The following is a 20,742-nucleotide window of genomic DNA, read 5'->3' on the forward strand; positions in this document are numbered from 1 at the left end:
CCCCCTAAATCCAGAAACTGGCAGCTCCTGGAGGGACGGACCAGTAGATGTCCCTGGCAGGGCCACAAGGCCAGCGCACACCTGCATCCCGCCTGGGTGCCTCAGCGGACCTGCCGACCCCCGGTGGCGCAGGTCCAGGGCTGGAGGGACAGACTCTGGCCCTCTCTAAAAAAAAAAAACTAGTGCCATCTCTGTATCCCGCAAAAGGACAGCGTTAGGGCCCCGCCCAGGTCTGTCCGTAGGATCCCCAGGCTTCCTAGACCTGCCGGGGGCACACAACTCCCCAGCGCGAGCACGTGGATCCCCAGGCTTCCTAGACCTGCCGGGGGCACACAACGCCCCAGCGCGAGCACGTGGAGCCGGTGAGCAGGATGGGTCTGGGGGCGGGGCGAGGAAGGAGCCCCAGGAGGAGGCTTCAGTGCCCTCGCCCCGCCCAGACGCCCCCCACCCCGCCCTGTCCGGATGCCCAAAGCCCCCTGCCCCGGCCCGCCCAGGTGCCCAAGCTTCCTGCCCCACCCTTTCCCCATGGCCAAAGCCCCCACCTCACCCTGATCAGATGCCCTAAGCGTCCCCCCCATTCCACCCTATCCCAAGGCCTGTACCCCCAGCCTCACCCTGATCAAAAGTCCATACCCTGGGTGGGAGAGGAGTATTCACTAGTTAGATAGTAGATAAGAACTACTTTAGGTGACAGGAAAGACAACACACAATACAGGTGAGGTCAGCACAACTGGACTAAACCAAAAGGAAAGAAGTTTCCTGAATAAACTGAATGCTTTGAAGGCCAGCGTAGCAGGGGCAGAGTTTGGGGACCATGGTTTCAGGGGACATCTAAGTCAAATGGCATAATAAAATCTATTAAGAAAACATTCTGCATCCCACCTTGGAGAGAGGTGTCTGGGGTCTTCAACGTTAGCAAGCGGCCATCTAAGGTGCACCAATTGGTCTCAACCCACCTGGAGCAAAGAAGAATGAAGAACACCAAGGACACAAGGTAATTATGAGGCCAAGAGACAGAAAGGACCACAGAAACCAGAGAGTACAATCAACCTGAGACCAGAAGAGCTAGATGGTGCCCGGCTACAACCAATGACTGTCCTGACAGGGAACACAACACAGAACCCCTGAGGGAGCAGGAGAGCAGTGGGATGCAGACCCCAGATTCTCATAAGACCAGACTTAATGGTCTGACTGAGGCTAGAAGGACTCCGGTGGTGATGGCCCCCAGCCCTTCTGTTGGCCCAGGACAGGAACCATCCCTGAAGCCAACTCTTCAGACATGGACTGGACTGGACATTGGGTTGGAGAGGGATGCTGGTGAGGAGTGAGCTTCTTGGATCAGGTGGACACTTGAGACTATGCTGGCATCTCCTGCCCAGAGGGGAGATGAGAGGGTAGAGGGGGTTAGAAGGTGGAGAAATGGACACGAAAAGAGAGAGTGGAGGGAGGGAGCGGACTGTCTCATTAGGAGGAGAGCAATTGGGAGTAAGTAGCAAGGTGTATATAAGTTTTTGTGTGAGAGACTGACTTGATTTGTAGACTTTCACTTAAAGCACAATAAAAATTTTAAATAAAGTCCATACCCAAAGCCCCCTCCCGCCTCGCTCCGACCCCGCCCCTCGAGCGGCGCGGCCCCGCCCCTCCGTGTTGCCAGGGGAAGTGACGTCACAGCGCCATGGCGGCGGCTCTCTTAGGCAGCCGAAGGGGGATTTAGGCCCGGAAGATCCGAGTCCATCCGCGGCGGGGAGAGGACCACAGGGGCTGACAGGGGCCGGAGCAGGGGCGGCGGCACTCGGACTGTCCCATCCGTCCCGTATTGAGGCGCTGGGAGCGGCGGGGAGGCCGGAAAGCGATGGTGAAAGCGGGGCCGTGAGGGGGGCGGAGCCGGGAGCCGGACCCGCAGTAGCGGCAGCAGGGGCGCCGCCTCACCGGAGCTCAGACCCAGGAAGCGGCCGGGAGGACAGGAGCGAGCCGGGCCGCAGTCATGGAGCTGAGAGTCGGGAACAGGTACCGGCTGGGCCGGAAGATCGGCAGCGGCTCCTTCGGAGACATCTATCTCGGTGAGGCCGCGGCGCCCCCCTGCCGCCCCCCGCGCCCCTCCCCCGCCCCGGGAGCCGACCCCAACCCGGCGTTCGGCCCCCGAGGGCGAGCCCCCGGCCCCGAGGGCGCCGGGGCGGGGCGCCGGGGTCCGGGGCCTCGCGGGGGGACTCCTGTCCGCGCCCGGTTCACTGGGTTCGCCCCGTGTCAAGACCCCCCACCCCCCGACAGCTCGAGACCGAGCTTGGCGTCCAAGAGGCCGGAAAAGGGGGCTCCGCTGGCCGGGCGCGGGAGCTGGGGGCGCTTGTAGGGCCTGGTGGCCGAGGAGGCGGGGGCTGCCCGTGTTCCGGCCCTAACCCCCGCCCGGCCCCAGTCTCGGTCCCCGGCCCTGACCCCCGCGCAGTCCCGGCCTCGGTCCCGGTCCCTGACCCCCGCCCGGCCCCGCTCTCGGCCCCCGCGCCCCGAGTCCCAGTCGCCGGCCGGAAGTAGCTGTGCCGCGGGTGGCGTGGGCAGGGCCTGGACAGCTGCGGCCGAGAGGGGCAGCGCCCCGTGGGAGTCTCGGGCGGCGGCGAGCTCCCGAGGCGCTGTCCCCCCGGCCACCTTGCGGCCTTGTAGGGTCGGGCTGTGCTCGTCCCCACGCCCTCCTGTCGCCTACAAGTAAAGGCCACGGCTCCTTCTCCGCAGCCCCCATGGGGCTCACGGCTGCGTCTCACACACGTGGGGAAAATGTCAAAACAACTGGAATGCGGTTGGAGGTGGGACATCCTGTGGCTGTGTTCCTAGGTACTCTGGTTTCTTGTTGCTTTATACTCCTGCCTTTTGCAGGATGGGCCTCGGTGGGTCCTCTCTGGGCTGTTACCTTAGTTTCCCTGAGACTGGAGGGAGGCTTTGAGAGCACTCTTGTTTGCATCTTAGCCCTGCGTAGGGGCTCGGGGTGACCGCTGAGGACAGGTTGAGCATCAAGTGAGGCCAAAGCAAGGTGCCTAGAGGTGAAGAGTTAGGTTACTGTGGACAAAGTCAGGCTGATAAAGTAGGAAGAAAGTTGTGTTTCTGAGCCTGGCATTTGGCTGTTGGAATGCTCAGAAACCAAACCCATTGCTGTGGAGTCAATTTTGACTCATAGCAGCCCTATAGGACAGAGTAGAACTGCCCCGTAGGGTTTCCACGGAGGGGCTGGTGGATTTGAACTGCTGACCTTTTGGTAAGCAGCCAAATGCTTAACCATTGCGCAACCAGGGCTCTAGAATGTCCAAGCTTCAGCTGAAGTGTTTGGGATTTTTAAAAAAGCACGTATATACACAGGCTTATGATAAAAGAATGGCTGAAATCTTAAAGTTGGGAATTGAAAAATAACCAAGTTTTTCTGCATTTTCCCAAGCAAGCATGTTGTGTCTAAGCTTCTCAAGCTTCCTGAACTTGAGAACATGAGCCTGGCGTGCCGGCAAGTGTGCAGAAGAATTGTTGCATAACCTCAGGGTAAACATGGCCTGTTGTTGAGCAGCCCGCTTTGGCTGTTCTGTTTGGCTCGTGTGCCTGTTAGGGAGGGCCAGGAACCGCTGTCTTCTTCCTGGGTGTACAGTGATTCTCTGTTGGCTTTGCAGACTAGCCAAGTCTGTGCTGACACCCCCACCCTCCCCTTTTTACTGAGGAGGGAATCCAAGACCTTGTGGCTAACATGTTTGGGGAGCTCCCCCACTGCTCTTGGTGCCTGGTTAACCTCCAGGGTAACTCATCATGTGCTGGGTGGATGCCTGTGGACCATACTTCTGCCTTACTGGCCTGCTGAAGAAAGGCTGCTGTAGAGATGCTTGGGTTTTGCTGTTTAAATATTTATACCGAAGGAGTCATTGGGTGCGTTCTCAGCCTGTTTGGGAGTGCAGTGCTGGGTAAATGCAAGCTGTTTGCCTTATTTATGGAGGAGATCTTGGCAAAAGTCTTAATCTCAGATCTGGGAGCTGTACTGAAAAGCCAATGCATTATCCAGCCTTACACGGGCATCAGAAGTAGATGATTTGAAACTTTTTGTTCTCTGATCTGAGATCTTGCCAAACAGCTTTGTGCTTTCAGAAGATAAATTCAGACCATTAAGTTGCCGAATTGTTTTCACTGAGTCGTTCACAGAGGGGTGCCCTCTTCTCACAGGGCTGGAAGCTTGGAGCGGGAACCCTGTCTGCTTATTTGCCGTGGTGTCCTTTGGGCCTCCCTCATATTAAACCCAGCGTGGGTGTTTAATACAGGTGGGGGATGGGCCCTGAGGGGTCTGTTCTCAGGCTTCTCCTCTTTGTGTGTTCTGAGGTGGTGCACTGTGGGTCCCGGACACTTGGATTGGCACACCTAGGCAGCCCATGACTTGTGTGGGCCTGTTGTCGTAACGTGCTGTCAAGTTGGTTCCAATTCATGGTGACCGTATAGGACAGAGTAGAACTATCCCCATAGGGTTTCTAAGGAGTGGCTAGTAGATTTGAACTGCTGACCATTTGGTTAGCAGCTAGGCTTTTAACTATTGTGCCACCAGGGCTCCTGTCTGGAGCTAGGCAGGACGGATTAATTTCTAGTTAGTCAGCATTGGTTTTGGCTCACAGTCTATGTTCTTGGAGGCTACATGCTGCCCCACCAAGGAAATGTGAAGAGATCTTGTTAGCTTGAGTAAGACATGGCTAGGTCAGTTGGTTAGAGCAAAATCATCATATACTGTGGTGAAGAGTCCAAGAGGCTGGGCCAGGACTGTGAGGTACATTGAGTCATCCATGTTATTGGTTCCCATTCGTGTAGGCAGTTAGGCGATTGAGTTGGGGCCTCATCCTGAAAAGCTGGTCATAGGAATTTAGTAAGATTCTGGTTAAAAGCATTCCTGTTGCCGCCACTCTGACATTAGATAGCTCTGAACTGCTCAAGGTAGGGTTCACCTTGTTTTGAGACTGGCATTCCAGGCTTTGGGGGTCTAGCTCGGACTTCAGTGCTTGTAGGTGTTTGCAAGTGTGGGGAGGGGAGTCTGTCCCTGTGTTTGCTGAGCACTTTGTGAGCAAGAGACTTTGTGAGCACTTTGTGAGCAAGGCTTCTGTAAAATCAGCCGGGAGTCTGTAGCAGGGTCACAGTGCTGGCCGACCTTCTCTAGCTGCCTGCTGTGCAGATGAAGCTTGAGGGAGGGCCACAGGCTGTCTTTCAGATCCTTCCAGAGTTGTAATCCAGAATCACCACTATAGAGGGGTTCTTTATCCAGGGCCCAGGCTTCAGAAAGTATATGCACTGGACCTGGGCCATGATGGGACCCTAGAAAGGCCAGTCTCAATCCTGACTCCACCTGCCTCTGAGCCTGCAGAATCTGGAAGGCTCCTGAGAAGGGCAGGCAGTAGACCCTGTGGTGCACCTCCGCAGAGAGCCAGGCACATGGGATCTGGCCTTGTTGGCCCTGCCCTGCGCTCAGACATCACGCACTGGGGTCTGGCTGCTGCTGGAGGCAATGTCTTTTGCGGAGCAGGGGGTGCCGGAGTCTCTTCACTTCTGTTGGCAATGCGCCATTTGTAGATTTGGTAAAAAGGAGACCAGTGTTCTCGCTGTGGGCTATGTTTCCCACCCTCCAGTGTGACAAATGTATGTGTTCTGCAGGAGAGGGACACTCAGGTGGCTGCGTGGGAAGGCCAGGCCATTCCGTCCGGATGAGCAGTGACTTGCCCTGGGCACTGAGCGCTCGGAGGCAGGTGGGCAGAGCAGGGCTGTGCTAGGGGGCTTGGGTTGTAGCCCATGTCTGGTGTGTTTCTCTCACTGGCTGGTGACCTTTTATAGCTTCAGCCTGCCACTGTGTCACTTTACCAGAGTATCCGTGTGTCCTCTTGCTCATCACCCAGGTAGACCGTGCAGTATGACTTTGTGATGTTCATAGGTACCTGTGGGAGCTAAAGCTGAGCTGTAAAGCTTCATACTTGATTTTCATTTTACCCCTACTGACTTTCATTCCGCCTCAGGGGCAACTAGCAGGGGTGAGACACAGGTGTTCCAGAATGATTGCTGGCCAGCAACCAAGCCAGGGTCCCCAGGAGGGGAGTGGTCATCCCCCAGTGTTCTTAGGGGGTAGTGGCTTTTCGTTTGCCATGGGATTGTGTTTTCCTTGAGCAGTCCCAATGAGAAGTCGTGGTGGTGCTTTGTCTTACTTTGCTGACAGTTGCCCTGCGGGAACGACCTTTGCTCTGCTGTTCCAAGGAGTCTCTCTACTTGTTTGTTGATAAAATGGTCCTTGAGGAGAATCGGGAGCACCCAGGCCGGTATCCAGAGTCCCTCCGTGTCCCAGGGCTGGGTTGGGCTCTGAGTGAAAAGAACCAGTTGATGTCAAGTTGATTCTTAACTCATGGCGACCCCACGCATGTTAGGGTAGAGCTGTGCTCCGTAGTGTTTTCAGTGGCTGTGATTTTTCTAAAGTAGATTGGCCAGGCGTTTCCTGTGAGGTGCCTCTGGGTGGACTTGAACCGCCAACCTTTCGGTTATCAGCTGAGCACATTAACAGTTTGCACCACCAGGGCCTCCTGAAGCCCTAGGCTAGGTTCGTTTAATTCACTGTCTGCTTTGGTCTACACAACTTGGAAGGATGTAATTTTGTTTTCCTAGAGCTGACATTAAGCTCTCTAAGCATAGACTAGCGTCTCTGCCTGGTGAAGGGGCACCCTGTCTGAGAGCAGACGTTGTCCTTGATGGGCACACAGGGTCCCGAAGTGTTGGGGTGAGCCATGACCTAAATGGACACTCGCATGTTACTTGGTTTGACCTGTTTTGAGTCTGGAACCCAGAGCTGAGTCCTGTGTTTTAGATACCTGTTCCTCACAGAGGAAAGCTTTTGTCATTTCCGTCTGTGGCAGGCCAAGGCTTCTGTAAAATCAGCCGGGAGTCTGTAGCAGGGTCACAGTGTGGGGAGGGTCTCGGTGCTTGCTCTCAGGCCCCACGCTCGTCCCCGTGTGCACCAGCAGCATCTGAGCACCACTCCCGGAGCAGGTATGGTATGTGAGGTGGCGCCGGGAGAGTCACAGGCCTGCAGGCAGTGGGTCTCTGCCTTGCAGGGGGTGCTGTGATGGCTGGTGCCTGAGGAGCACACAGACCCTGTGGCTCTGCTGCTTGGCATTTGCCCTGCGGGCAAGGGCCCTGGAGGAGGCAGCCCGGTGCTGCGCCCCTGTGCTGGGTGAGGCTTTTGGCCAGCCTCTGCCTGTTAGCTGGTCCTCAAACTCGGCACCCTTCGTGTAAGATCCTGTGTAGGGGCACAGCATATGCTGTCTTGGCGTCTGGGGTTGCATGTAGAGGGTGCAGTTCACGCTGTGTTCCAGAGTGGCCGGCGGTCACTGGCCCCAAGACTATCAGTACTGCAGGGTGACTATTGACATTAACTGTATCGGCCACAGAAAGGTGGAGATAGCAATGCTTTCCTCCTTCTGGAAGGTGCTGGTTCTGGGTGGTCCAGGGCTGCCATGTCATTGAGGACCTGCCAGCTGGCAAGGGTGGCAGTGCTGCCATGCTCAGAGGAGCGGAGTGCCGTCACTGGGACTGGCCACCCATGCCCAGGAGTCTGATGTCACAGTGTATTTCGTCACCCGTTCCCTCTGGAGCTGACGAGTTCAGTTCAGAGTTCCAAGTCCTCACAGGAACTCTGAGTTCATTTTTCATGGGCACGGTATGTTTCACGATGAAGTCACTTCTCTGGCAATTACATAGATCACCCAGCTGTAGGCAGGAAGAACAAAGTGCGTTACCTGCCTTTGTTTTGAGTGCTCAGAGTCCTTGTGGAATGGAGAGTGAAGTCCTGAGTCCAGCCTGGTTGCCATGGTAGTCACGTGGTAGTGGTTCCTGGACACGGCACTCCCGATGGGTGTTGGATCCAGGCTTGCTAGGAGCAGGCCGCATCTCGGGGGCATCCTCTCTCTCCATGGTCTGCGGGTGTTTACTGGTTGTGTGAATATCAGGATTAGCCATGGCTTTTCCTGGAGGTCCCCTTGTTGCTCTAATGCTTGTTGATGTGACTTGGTGCCTTTCGTCTGGCATCTCAGTGGGCCCTGAGACTGCTCACTCACCCCCTGCACAACTCCCCTGTGAAACACGCTAGCTCCAGGCGGCTGGCTGGCCTGCCCAGTGAGTCTGGGAAGGAGGCGCCCCAGGTTCCCAACTGGTTTGTGGAGAGAGCTGAGAGGAAGTGGCATGTTCTGTCCTTAGAAGGAACTGTGAGAGAAGGGCAGGAGGAAGGGGCAAGGTGTCTGCTGGGTGAACTTCGTCCTCATTCTCTCTACTTGGAGCTCATTGATGATTAAGCAGCAAGTGGAGGAGAAGCCTTAGAGACAAGGCCGTGGCTTAGCTTGGAACTTGTCTGTGTTTGGGGGTGGGGTGGGGGTCGGATTTGCAGTGTCTTGTTCGAGTACATCAGAGATAGGGCAACTTTAGGTAAAAACTTCCATTTCCGCCTCCAGGCTTACCGGCTAATAACAGGGAGGCAGTGCCAGTTTTAGCCTCAGAACTAACAGGAAAAGTGTGTGCAAACTCACACTGTCCAGGCAGCACTACCTTTGGAAGCTCTGAAAGCAGTCCGTCTGTCTGGTCTAGCATCAGCATCAGTGAGAAATCCATGGTGATGGTTGGCTTCCAGGAGAGTGGGCTGTGCAGAGCCTCTCTGGTCGGCTCTTGGCCTGCTCTGGGGTCTTTGCCAGGCCTGTGGCAGGCTAGCAATGACCCCTGCCACCTTGTGGGAACTGAGTCCCTTTGGGATACACAGGGACATACAATATGAGGTTGCATGGGTGTTTGGTAAAAGCATAGCCACTTCTAGGGAAAGAACTCACGTACACCTCCACCGGCAGAGAAAGGGAGTGTGGAGAAACAGGAACCATGGGGCCCAGGAAGGCACACATCACCCTGGAACTCAGCCACGCATGGCCACAGGTGGGAAAGGCGAGAGCAGGCGGCCGGGGGTCCTTTTGGGATGTGGCCTGAGTGGGTGCATATCCCCCACCCCCAGCTTCTGCTGCTTGCGTGAACAAGGATAGCTCCTCACAGGTGGTTTCTGGCTTCTTGAAAAAGTCAAGCTGTGCTCCTAACCTCTCCAGTGTGGTGTGATGTGGGGTCTGGCAGTGGACGCCAGGTCACCAGGTGTGTGACAGACTTTTTCCTTTCTTTGCCAAGGTACGGACATTGCTGCAGGAGAAGAAGTTGCCATCAAGCTTGAATGTGTCAAAACCAAACACCCTCAGCTGCACATCGAGAGCAAGATCTACAAAATGATGCAGGGAGGAGGTATGCCTTCCACTGCTGGCAAGAAAGCCAGGCTTGGCTGTGAGGGAGAATGCTTCACAGGGCGACAGCACTTTGTTTTGGGGTGCGGGGAGGGAGATGTCACCACCTTGGCCAGTCCTTGTGGTCTCGTTGAGAGATGTCTTGGATACAAAGAGGAGCGACCGTACGCTCTGATTGAATACTATCTTCCTTAGTTTCATAATAAGTAATGACTTTGGAATCAAGACCTGGTGTGAATTTTAGTTTTTCAAGGCATGTTAAAGTAAACATGCCCTTGATGCCACTCGTGCATATCACCTGCTGGTCACTAGTGGCCTCAGGGTATATGTCCCACCAGGGAAGGTGTCCTGGCGTGTGAGCCCGGCCACATGCTTGCTCACTGCTTGGGGAGGCCGGACCTTCTGACCTTGAACTGAGTAGTCCCCACCCAGTCCCACTCAACTGTGCCCTTGCTCTGTGAGACAGATGCTCTCCCCTTAGGGGCCTGGTGCCTGATGGCAGCTGTGGGTCGGATGTTGACTGTGGCGTTCCCACCCTGACCTCACTCCCTGGATTTAAAACAGTTGGGCTTGTGGAGCAGGGATGGCCTATCATTGGGGTCCTGGCCCTGAAGACACTGCCCTGTGATGGCAGCACCTGGGGCTGCTCGCTGTAGCGTTTGGAAACCTAGCCTCTGCCTGACCACCATGCTCTTGGGAAGAGGGTTTCAAACCTGAGCACTGACTGGAGAGTCAGACACCCCCAGGAGACCCCCATGGTACTTTCCAGGTGGACCAGTATTTAAGAGGAGAAGTATGGACTTCTCAGTACTTTACTGAAGGGAAGCTTGTTTTCAGAGCCTTTATTAGTCCCTTTGCCAGGTGAAAAGGGAAGACTGTTGATACGGCTTTTTGCCATCTTTCCTCAACAGAAGAAATTTAATCTGTGCTGCTGTTAGAAACAGACATGCCAGGTGTGTCCAGCCCACATCCTGTGTGGCCCCTGGCGGAGAGGAGGGGTGTCTCATTTGCCCAGTGACCAGAGAGGCCCTGGCTCTCAGCTGGCACATGGGGCAGGGGGTGGGGCGTCTGAGTTCCCTCCATGCCCCGGGGAAAGCTCAGCAGAAGACTCTGCCCCTGCAGCCTTAGTCAGGGCATTAGGACTGTCTACATGGCTTCTGAGGTGGTGACGAATAGAGCAGAAGGAGATGAGAAGGAGCCTGGTGAGGATTGAGTAAAACCTAGAAGCTGGAGTTTTAAGGAGCAACATTGCCATAAGAATTTCCATGCTGAGGGTGCCAAGGCAGAGGGAAGAGGAATGATTGCCTATACCCAGGATGGGACCTGGCCAAGTGGACTAGGACTGAGCAGAAAAGTCTATTCCATTGAGAGCTGAGGCCTTGGCCTTGGCCTTGACACATTCACCTTCTGTGGAGGAGGCTGTCCCCTGCACTGCAGCACCTACCCCAAACATGTTTCCAGACATCTCCGTGGATTTAGAAGGTAGAGAACTTATTGCTCTTTTCACCTTCCCCTTGTATCTTCTCTAGGACTCTGGAAACTCAGCAGGGTTCCAGAAAGGTTTTTTCCTGCCTGAGCCTGGAACGCAAACCCACACTTGCCTGTTGCTTGGCCGGCCAGGCTTGTCTTCCTCCCTTCTCAGTGTGCACTTGGTGGGTCCCGTGAAGGTCCCTGTCGGAACGCAGACTAGCCGGGAGAGCATGCACTGTCTCTTGACGGTCCATGAGCTCATGCTACCTGAGACACAGCTTGGGGCCAGCAGGTGCAGGAGGCAGAAGTCCAGGGTGCTCAGAAAGGCCAGCTTTGCTGTTGGCCCAACCCTCTGTAGCACGTCTCTCATAGGTGTGCTAATAGGCTCATCTTCTGAAAGTGACCGCACACTTTTCTGACTGTGGTTCTCTTCTGTGCAAGCCCAGTAGTGGTGCTGAGTTCCAGCCTTACCTTGGATTGAATTGTGTCCCCTGGAAATACCTGTCAACTTGGATAGGTCATGATTCCATTGTATGATTGTCTACCACTTTATCATCTGATGTGATTTCCCCATGTGTTGTGAATCCTATCACTATGATGTAATAGGATGCATTAGTGACAGTTATATTGATGAGATCTACAAGATTAGTATCTTAAGCCAATCTCTTTTGAGATATAAAAAAGAGAAGCAAGTAGAGACATGAGGACCTCATACCACGAAGAAAGCAGTGCCGGGCGCAGAGCACATCCCTTGGACCTGAAATTCCTGTGCTGAGATGCTCCTAGACCAAGGGAAGATTGGATGACAAGGACCTTTCTCCAGGGACAACAGAGAGAAAGCCTTCTCCTAGAGTCGGCGCCCTGAATTCAGACTTCTAGCTTACTGGACCATGAGAGAATAAACTTCCCTTGGTTGAAGCCATCCACTTGTGGTGTTTCTGTTACAGTAGCACTAGGTGACTGAGACACCGTGATCGGGCCTTTCTCCTCGGCACACTGGGGGAGGTGTTTCTGTTATAGCCGCACTAGGTGACTGAGACACCGTGATCGGGCCTTCCTCAGCACACTTGGGGGAGGTGTTCCTGTTACAGCAGCACTAGGTGACTGAGACACCGTGATTGGGCCTTCCTCCTTAGCACACTGGGGGAGGTGTTTCTGTTACAGCTGCACTAGGTGACTGAGACACCGTGATCAGGCCTTCCTCCTCAGCACACTGGGGGAGGTGTTTCTATTATAGCCGCACTAGGTGACTGAGACACCGTGATTGGGCCTTCCTCCTTAGCACACTGGGGGAGGTGTTTCTGTTACAGCTGCACTAGGTGATAGAGACACTGTGATCAGGCCTTCCTCCTCAGCGCACTGGGGGAGGTGTTTCTTTTATAGCTGCACTAGGTGATTGAGACACTGATCAGGCCTTCCTCCTCAGTACACTGGGGGAGGTGTTCGTGTTACAGCAGCACTAGGTAACTGAGACACTGTGATTGGGCCTTCCTCCTCAGTGCACTGGGGGAGGTGTTTCTGTTATAGCTGCACTAGGTGACTGAGACACCGTGATTGGGCCTTCCTCCTCGGCGCACTGGAGGAAGAGCTCAAAGTGGAGTGGAGTGGCTGCTTGCCATTCTCTGGAGCACATTGTGGGACAGGAGCCATCTGGAAAACATCCTGCATGGACAGCAGTGCTGGTCCCCAGACTCATAGTGCCTGGCCAGCTAGGACAGCAAAGACTGGTCAGGAGGGCCTGAGGCATCAGCATTTTGCAAGGAAACACCAGCGTCAGGCTTGCTAAAAGCGGCTCCTGGTGTCCGTGGCTTGGCATGTTTGCTGCTCACAACAGCCCTGTGCAATAGGTTCTCGTATTGTTATTCTCATGTTGTGAATGAGGAAACTGAGGTACAGGAAGGCTCAGTAACTTTCCAAAGGACACAGATTTGAATGTGAGCACTCCAGCTCCCAGGAGGAGCGGCAGTGCTTTCCTGGTGTTGCGCTGTCAGGAGTGTACCCAGATGCTTCCACCTCCTGCAGACCTGGTTGTTTTGAGGAGCAGAATTGATTGGTGACAGACATGGATAGATACCAGAGTTTAATCACAACAGAGTGACTGCCAGGCAGAACATAGACTCAGTCTCAGCTGCTCATTCCAGTACAGTATCTCCAAAAAGCATCTGTGGACCTTCCCTCCTCCTGGTAGCCCACAGTTGAGAGCATTGTTCAGCACACATTGGCTCTGTGAAGGCTGGAGGCAGGCATGGTGGGGCGGGAGGGGGCGTATGCGTGGATAGCAGGGCAGTGGCTGCCGGGTGGTTCGAATGGTAGAAACGGGGCTCACTTCATCCCGGGAGTGCCTTAGCTTTCATCTCTGGCTGGACAGATCTCAACAAAGGTTTCTTGTCTCTACCTTCGCCTCTGTTCTCACAGGTACTTCCTCATTCACATGGTCATCATCTTTTTTTTTATGAAATATTTTTTAATACCAAGAAGATAAGGTATCAAGAATATGAAAATGAACATAGACAGCCCCCTACCCCCAGTTCCTCCCCCCCGCAACAAGGTTTCTGTCTCTGACAGCCCTTTTGTGCTTTTTTGTTTTTAACGTTTTCTCTATCACTCTGTAAGAAGTTTTTTTTTTTTAATCTAAGTAACGACATTGGAAACACTTGGCAGATTTATTTATAATCTTTTAAAGGTTAAGTTGCTGAAAACCATAGATGAGAGTTTTACCTGCGCTAATGTTGAGTCCCACATTTATGCAGAAACTTGTCATAAATGACAGTGGAAACACTTTCTGGCACCTGATTCTGCCCTTTTTTTGCCCCCAAGCATATATTCCCTCACTGATCTGTCAGTTTGTCATACCATAGTGGCTTGCATGTTGCTGTGATGCTGGAAGCTATGCCACTGGTATTTCAAATACCAGCATGGTCACCCATGGTAGACAGAGCTTAGCGGAGCTTCCAGACTAAGAAAAACTAGGAAGAAGGACCTGGCAATCTACTTCTGAAAAAAATCAGCCAGTCAAAACCTTACAGATAGCAGTGGGACACTGATAATAGTGATGAAAGATGAGCCCCTCAGATTGGAAGACACTCAAAATACAACTGGGTAAGAGTTGCCTCCTCAAAGTAGAGTAGACCTTAATGACATGGATGGAGTAAAGCTTTCAGGACTTTCATTTGCTAATGTGACAAGATTCAAAATGAACAGCTGCAAATGTCTGTTAGTAATCGGAATGTGAAATGTACAAAGTGTGAATCTAGGAAAATTGGAAGTTGTCAAAAATGAAATGTACTGAGACCAGAAGAACTAGATGGTGCCCAGTTACAACCGATGACTGCCCTGACAGGGAACACAACAGAGAACCCCTGAGGGAGCTGGAGAGCAGTGGGATGCAGACCCCAGATTCTCATAAGACCAGACTTAACGGTCTGACTGACGCTAGAAGGACCCCGGTGGTCATGGCCCCCAGCCCTTCTGTTGCCCCAGGACAGGAACCATTCCTGAAGCCAGCTCATCAGACATGGAATGGACTGGACAACGGGTTGGAGAGGGATGCTGGTGAGGAGTGAGCTTCTTGGATCAGGTGGACACTTGAGACTATGTTGGCATCACCTGCCTGGAGGGGAGATGAGAGGGTAGAGGGGGTTAGAAGGTGGTGAAATGGACATGAAAGGAGAGAGTGGAGGGAGAGAGCGGGCTGTCTTATTAGGGGGAGAGTAGTTGGGAGTATGTAGCAGGGTATATATGGGTTTTTGTGTGAGAGACTGACTTGATTTGTAAACTTTCACTTAAAGCACAATAAAAATTAAAAGAAAAAAAATGTAATGCTTGAGGATCAGTGTCCTAGGCATTAGTGAGCTGAAATGAATTGGCATTGGCCATTTTGAATCAGACAATCATATAGTCTTCTAGGCCAGAAATGACAAACTGAAGAGGAGTGTCACATTCGTTGACAAAAAGAACATTTCAACATCTTTCCTAAAGTACAACACTCAGTGACAGGATAATATCCATACGTCTCCTAGGAAGACCAGTTAATATGAGCATTATTCAAATTTATACACCAACCACTAATGCAGAGATGAAGACATTGAAGAATTTTACCAACTTCTGCAGTCTGAAATTGATCAAACATGCAATCAAGATGCACTGATAATTATTGGTGATCGGAGAAACAAATAAGAATCGTAGTTGAAAAATAGGACCTTGGTGATAGAAACAAAGCCGAAGATCACATGATAGAATTTAGCATGACCAGTGACTTATTCATTGGAAAGACTTTTTTTCAACAACATAAATGGCAACTATACACATGGACCTCACCAGATGGAACACACCAGATAGAATATATAGAATACACAGGACCTCACCAGATAGAAATACAGCTACATGTGTGGAAAGGTGATGAAGAAGCTTGATATCATCAGTCAGAACAAGGCAAGGGCTGACTGGAATGCAAATTAAAGTTGCAGCTGAAGAAAAAAGCCCATGAGAGCCGAAGTACAACTTTGAGTATATCCCGCCAGAATTTTAGAGACCATCTGAAGAATAGATTTGATGCATTGAACACTGAAGACTAAAGACCAGACGAGTTGTGGAATGACATCATACACGAAGAAAGCAAGTGGTCATTAAAAAGACAAGAAAGAAACAAAATGGATGCCAGAAGAGACTCTGAAACTTGCTCTTGAACGTAGAGTAACTAAAGCAAGTGGAAGAAATGATGACGTAAGAGAGCTGAACAGAAGATTTCAAAGGGTAGCTTGAGAAGACAAAGTGTAAAATATAATAAAATGTGCAAAGACCTGGAATTAGAAAACCAAAAGGAAAGAGCGTGTTTGGCATTTCTCAGGCTGAAAGAAGGAAAAATTCAAGCTTCGAGTAGCGGTACTGAAGGATTCTATGGGTAGAATGTTAATACAGGAGGCATCAAAAGAAATTGGAAGGAATACACAGAGTCACTGTACCAAAACGACTTGGTTGATGTTCAGCCATTTCAGTAGGTGGCATATGATCAAGAACTGGGGGTATTAAAGGAAGAAATCCAAGCTGCAGTGAAGGCCTTGGCAAAAAAACAAGTCTCCAGGAATTGACGGAATACCATTCAAGATGTTTCGACAAAAGCATGCAATGCTGGAAGTGCTCGTTCATCTATGCCAAGAAATTTGAAAGAGAGCTACCTGGCCAGACTATTGGAAGAGATCTGTATCTGTCCCCATTCCAAAGAAAGGTGATCGAACAGAATGAGGAAATTATTGAACAATATCATTAGTGTCACATGCAAGTAAAATTTTGCTGAATTCAAAAACAGCTACAGTAGTACATTGACAGGGAACTGCCGGAAATTCAAGCTGGATTCAGAAGAGGACGTGGAACAAGAGTATCATTACTGATGTCAGATAGATCCTGGCTGAAAGCAGAGAAGACCAAAAAGTGTTTACCTGTATTTTATTGACTCTGCAAAGGTTTTCGTCTGTGAGTGTCGTAACAAATGGGTAACATTGCAAAGGATGAGAATTCCAGAACACTGAATCGAGCTCTTGCAGAACCTGTGCATAGACCAAGAGGCAGTTGTTGAAACAGAACAAGGGGAGACTGCGTGGTTTACAGTCAGGAAAAGTGTGTGTCAGGGTTGTATCCTTTCACCATACTTACATAATCTGTATGCTGAGCAAATAACTTGAGAAGCTAGACTATGTGAAGAAGAACGGGGCATCAGGATTGGAGGAAGGCTCATTAACAATTTCCAGTGTGCAGATGACACAACCTTGCTTGCTGAAAGTGAAAGAGTATTTGAAGCACTTGATAAAGGTCAAAGACTACAGCCTTTGGTGTGGATTACACCTCAACATCAAACAAAAATTCTCATAATTGGACCAGTAAGCAAAATCATGAAGAGAAAACAAGAAATCTGTTGAAGTTGTCAAGGATTTCATTTTACTTGGATCCACAATCAGTGCACATGGGAGCAGCAGTCAAGAAATCAAGCAGTGCGTTGCATTGGGCAAATCTACTGCAAAAGACCTCTTTAAAGTGTTAAAAAGCAAAGACATCACTTTAAGGACAAAGGTACACCTGACCCAAGCCATGGTGTTTTTAGTCACCTCCCATGCATGCGAAATTTGGACAATGAATAAGGAAGACGAGAGAAGAATCGATGCCTTTGGATTATGGTGTTGGCGAAGAATGCTAAATATACCGTGGTGGCCAGAACAAACAAATCTTTCTGGAAGAAGTACAGGCGGAATGCTCCCTAGAAGCACAGATGGCGAGACTTCATCTTACATGCTTTGGACATGTTATCAGGAGGGACCAGTCCCTGGAGAAGGATATCATGCTTGGTAGAGGGTCAGTGAAGAAGAGAAAGACCCTGAATGAGATGGATTGACACAGTGCCTACAGCAAGGGGCTCAATCATAATGATTATGAGAATGACACAGGATCAGGCAGTGTTTAGTTCTGTTGTATATAGGGTCGCTGTGAGTTGGAACGGACTTTGCAGCACCTAGCAACGACAGTAACAACCCAGAAGAGCAAACAAATCTGTCTTGGAAGAAGTGCAGCCAGAACACTCCTTGGAGGTGAGGGTCGCGAGACTTTGTCTCATGTACTTTGGACATGTTAGCAGAAGGGACCAGTCCCTGGAAAAGGACATCATGCTTGGGAAAGTAGAACTAAAAAACCAAACCCACTGCCGTTGAGTCAGTTCTGACTCAGCGACCCTATAGGACAAAGTAGAACTGCTCCATAGAGTTTCCAAGGAGAGCTTGGTGGATTCCAACTGCCAACCTTTTGGATAGCAGCCATAGCTCTTAACTACTACATCACCAGGGTTTCCTGGTAAGGTAGAGGGTCAGTGAAAAAGAGAAAGAGCCCTGATGAGATGGATTGACACAGTGTAATTAGTGGACTCTTAAACATAGCCATGATTGTGAGGATGGCACAGGACTAGACGGTGTTTCATTTTTTTATACATAGGGTCGCTGTTAGTTGGAACTGACTGGACAGCACCTAACAACAAGCATTTATTCGAGTATCTTTGGACCCCATGAGGGGAAAATATCAAACATTCAGAACTACAAATAGTTAAGTGCAGGATCTCCCTTCATGACTTGCTCGAGCTGTCGCTGGTGCTGCTCAGAAACCTCACCTGCTTTCTGCAGAAGCACCAGGGTGACTCTCAAGGATCCCAGGTCCGTTTCAGATACCGGATCACTGTTTGTGCCAGATGTCTGATTTCACAGAGCCACAAAATGTCCAGCAATGGCCATGAGGTTCCTCCTCACCCCTGTGTTAAAGGGTGCAGTCTTGCTAGTGGCTTCTACAGCTGATTCTTCCTGGTGCTCTCCCACCAGCTGGCTCCTTAGCTGAGAGTCTGTTTAGAATGGAGCATGGAACAAAGGAAGATTATTCTCTTGGCCAGGAGACAGCACTGGAGCTAGAGTGCCTTGTCGGCCCTGTGTCTGAGGAACCGTGAGAAGGCATGCCATCACACGAGGGAGTTGCTGCCACCTGAACACCTTGTCTTCTTGATAGATAACAGCTGTTGAACATGAGTTATAAATCACACTATGTACTCTGTAACTCCCCCCCACCGTATTCCTGAGATTCTTCCATGTTGATGTAGCTGTAGTTCATTGATTTTTTGTTTTTATTTAAAGTCATATCTTTTAAAGAGATTTAAGTAGTTTAAAAAATTTTATGTGTGTTCTATTATTTCCAGTCCCCTTCATTCCTTTGTGTAGATTCAGATTTCCATCTGGCACCATTTTCCTTCTATGTGAAGGGCTTCTATGAGCATAGCTGGCAGTGTATGTCTGCTGATGATGACATTCTCAACTTTTTATACCTGAGAACATCTTCATTTTGTCTTTGCTCTTCAGAGATTTTTTTTTTGGGGGGCAGTGTATAATTTTGTAGGTTGCCAGTTTTTTTTCCTTTGAATAGTTTCAGCTGCTCCTCTGTCTTCTCACTTGCGTTGTTTCCAAGAAGAAATCTGCCGTCGTCCTTATCTTTGTTCCTCTGTATGGACTGTGCCGTCCCCCGTCCCCACCCCCCTACCCCCAGCTGCTTTTATGCTGTTGTGTAATTTTCTGTATGGTTCTTTTGCTTGGTGCTCGTTCAGTTTCTCGGATCTGTGGATTTATTGTTTTCATCCACCTTGGATAGTTTTCAGCCATTATTTCTTCCGATGTGGTTTCTGCCCTCCCTTCTCCTTCAGGGAGTCCAGTTACATCAATGTCAGATGTCTTTGAGTTGTCCCACAGCTCATTTGTTTTTTCTTTGTTTCGCTTTAAATAGTTTCTATTGCTTTGCCTTCAAGTTCACTAGTCTGCTATTAATCCCACCCCGGCGTGTTTTTCATCTCAGATGTTACAGTTTTCATCTCTAAAAGTTAGATTTGGATCTTATTTTGTATACTTTCCATTCTTCTATTTAACTTTTTTTTTTTACAAATGAAATATATGTTCCGATAACTCTTCATGCCCTTCTCTGCTAATTCTAACATCTGGGTCAGGTCTGGGTCAGTTTTGGTTGATTGGTTATTTTCCTTATTATGGGTTGTGTTTTTCTGCTTCTTTGCATGCCTGGTAATCTTTGACTGGATGCTAGACGTTGTGAAATTTATCCTCATGCATGCTGAATATTTTTGTTTTACTCTGAATTAATCTTGAGCTTTGTTCTGGGATGAAGTTAAGCTACTTAGATCCATTTAGTCCTTTTACAATTTGTTAGGTTGGCCCACTGCAGTGCTGAGTTCAGGCTAATCATTCCCCACCCCTGAGGTGAAACCTTCCTGAGTGTTCTACCCAGTCTGGTTGGTGGAAGCAGGCGCTGCCCCCAACCCTGTGTGAGCACCGACTCTTCCTCTAACCCTTCCAGGTAGTTCTCTCCCTAACTTTTGGTAGTTTCCTCGGTGTGCTGATCCATACTTGCTGAATACTTGAGAGGCACTCTGTGTAGACATCCGTGGGGTTCTCTGTGCAGTTCTCTTCTCTCTGATAGTCTGTTCCATGAACTCAGCTCTGTCCCTCATCTCCGGGAGCCCACCACCTGCACCTGAGTTCACTCCCTGCACTACAGCTGCGAACACACCCAAGGCAGTGAGCCAGGCAGTCTTTGTTCCTGTCACACGGGTACCAGTGGCATTTGTAGCCTGATGTCCAGTGCCTTAGAAACCGCCTGCCCATATGTTTCATACACTTTGTTTTGTTTATTGGCTCCTTATTACTCCACATTGGCCAGAAGTAGAAGCAACTTTTAAAAGAAAATGACAGGGTACCCTAATGTTTGTTGCAGCACTATTCACAACAGCCAGAAGTTGCAAACAACCCAAGTGTCCGTCAACAGATGATGGAAAAACAGAATGTGGTCCATCCACACAATGGCATATTACTCAGCTGTAAAGAAAGATGAAGTTCTACGACATGAATGAACCTTGACGAGACGATGCTGAGTGAAATAAGTAAAGTACAAGGGACAGATACTGTGTGATTCCACATACATGCTAGGAATAGGCAAATGCATAGAGACATATTTATCAGTGGTACTGGGTCTGGGAGGAAGAGAGAAGGTTCTTACTGCTGAAGGATCACGGAATTTCTGTTTGGATGATGAAAAACTTCTGGAAACGTGGGGATGGCTGCACAGCATGGTGAATGTAATAATGTCACTGAATGTGCCCTTAGAAATACCAAATATTTTTGCCATATGTATTTTGTCACAATTAAGAAGAAAAAAGAGTGTCCCTTTCTGACTCTTAAGGTCAGGAAGAAGTTCCTGTGAAGGACACAAGCCAAATTACTCATAAAGGAAAAGATTAATACCTTCAACTTCACTAAAATTAAGCACATCTTTTAAAAAAAAAAAACTCCTGCAGAAATGGAAAAACATGTTGTTAACTGAGAGAAGTTATCTGCCTCACATAAAACCAACAATATACTGAGAATATGTAAAGAACTGCTATAAATAAAATAGGAAAAAG

The 20,742-nt window shown here is 50.2% G+C and overlaps 1 protein-coding gene across 5 annotated transcripts in view; it reads left to right on the forward strand.

The window, feature by feature from the left end:
• Window positions 1-1,712: 1,712 nt before the first annotated feature.
• The window catches only part of CSNK1D (casein kinase 1 delta), a 31,679-nt gene continuing 12,649 nt past the window's right edge, over window positions 1,713-20,742 (forward strand). The window contains exons 1-2 of one of the 5 annotated variants that reach the window (XM_064270467.1): window positions 1,713-2,060; window positions 9,184-9,294. In XM_064270467.1, the coding sequence (XP_064126537.1) occupies window positions 1,985-2,060; window positions 9,184-9,294 (187 nt within the window). In that variant the 5' untranslated portion in view covers window positions 1,713-1,984. The other 4 variants (XM_064270466.1, XM_010596870.3, XM_010596871.3 and 1 more) reach the window with 4 other exon arrangements.

The sequence above is a fragment of the Loxodonta africana genome, chromosome 18 (genome assembly GCF_030014295.1).
Source record: "Loxodonta africana isolate mLoxAfr1 chromosome 18, mLoxAfr1.hap2, whole genome shotgun sequence".
Taxonomy (NCBI): domain Eukaryota; kingdom Metazoa; phylum Chordata; class Mammalia; order Proboscidea; family Elephantidae; genus Loxodonta; species Loxodonta africana.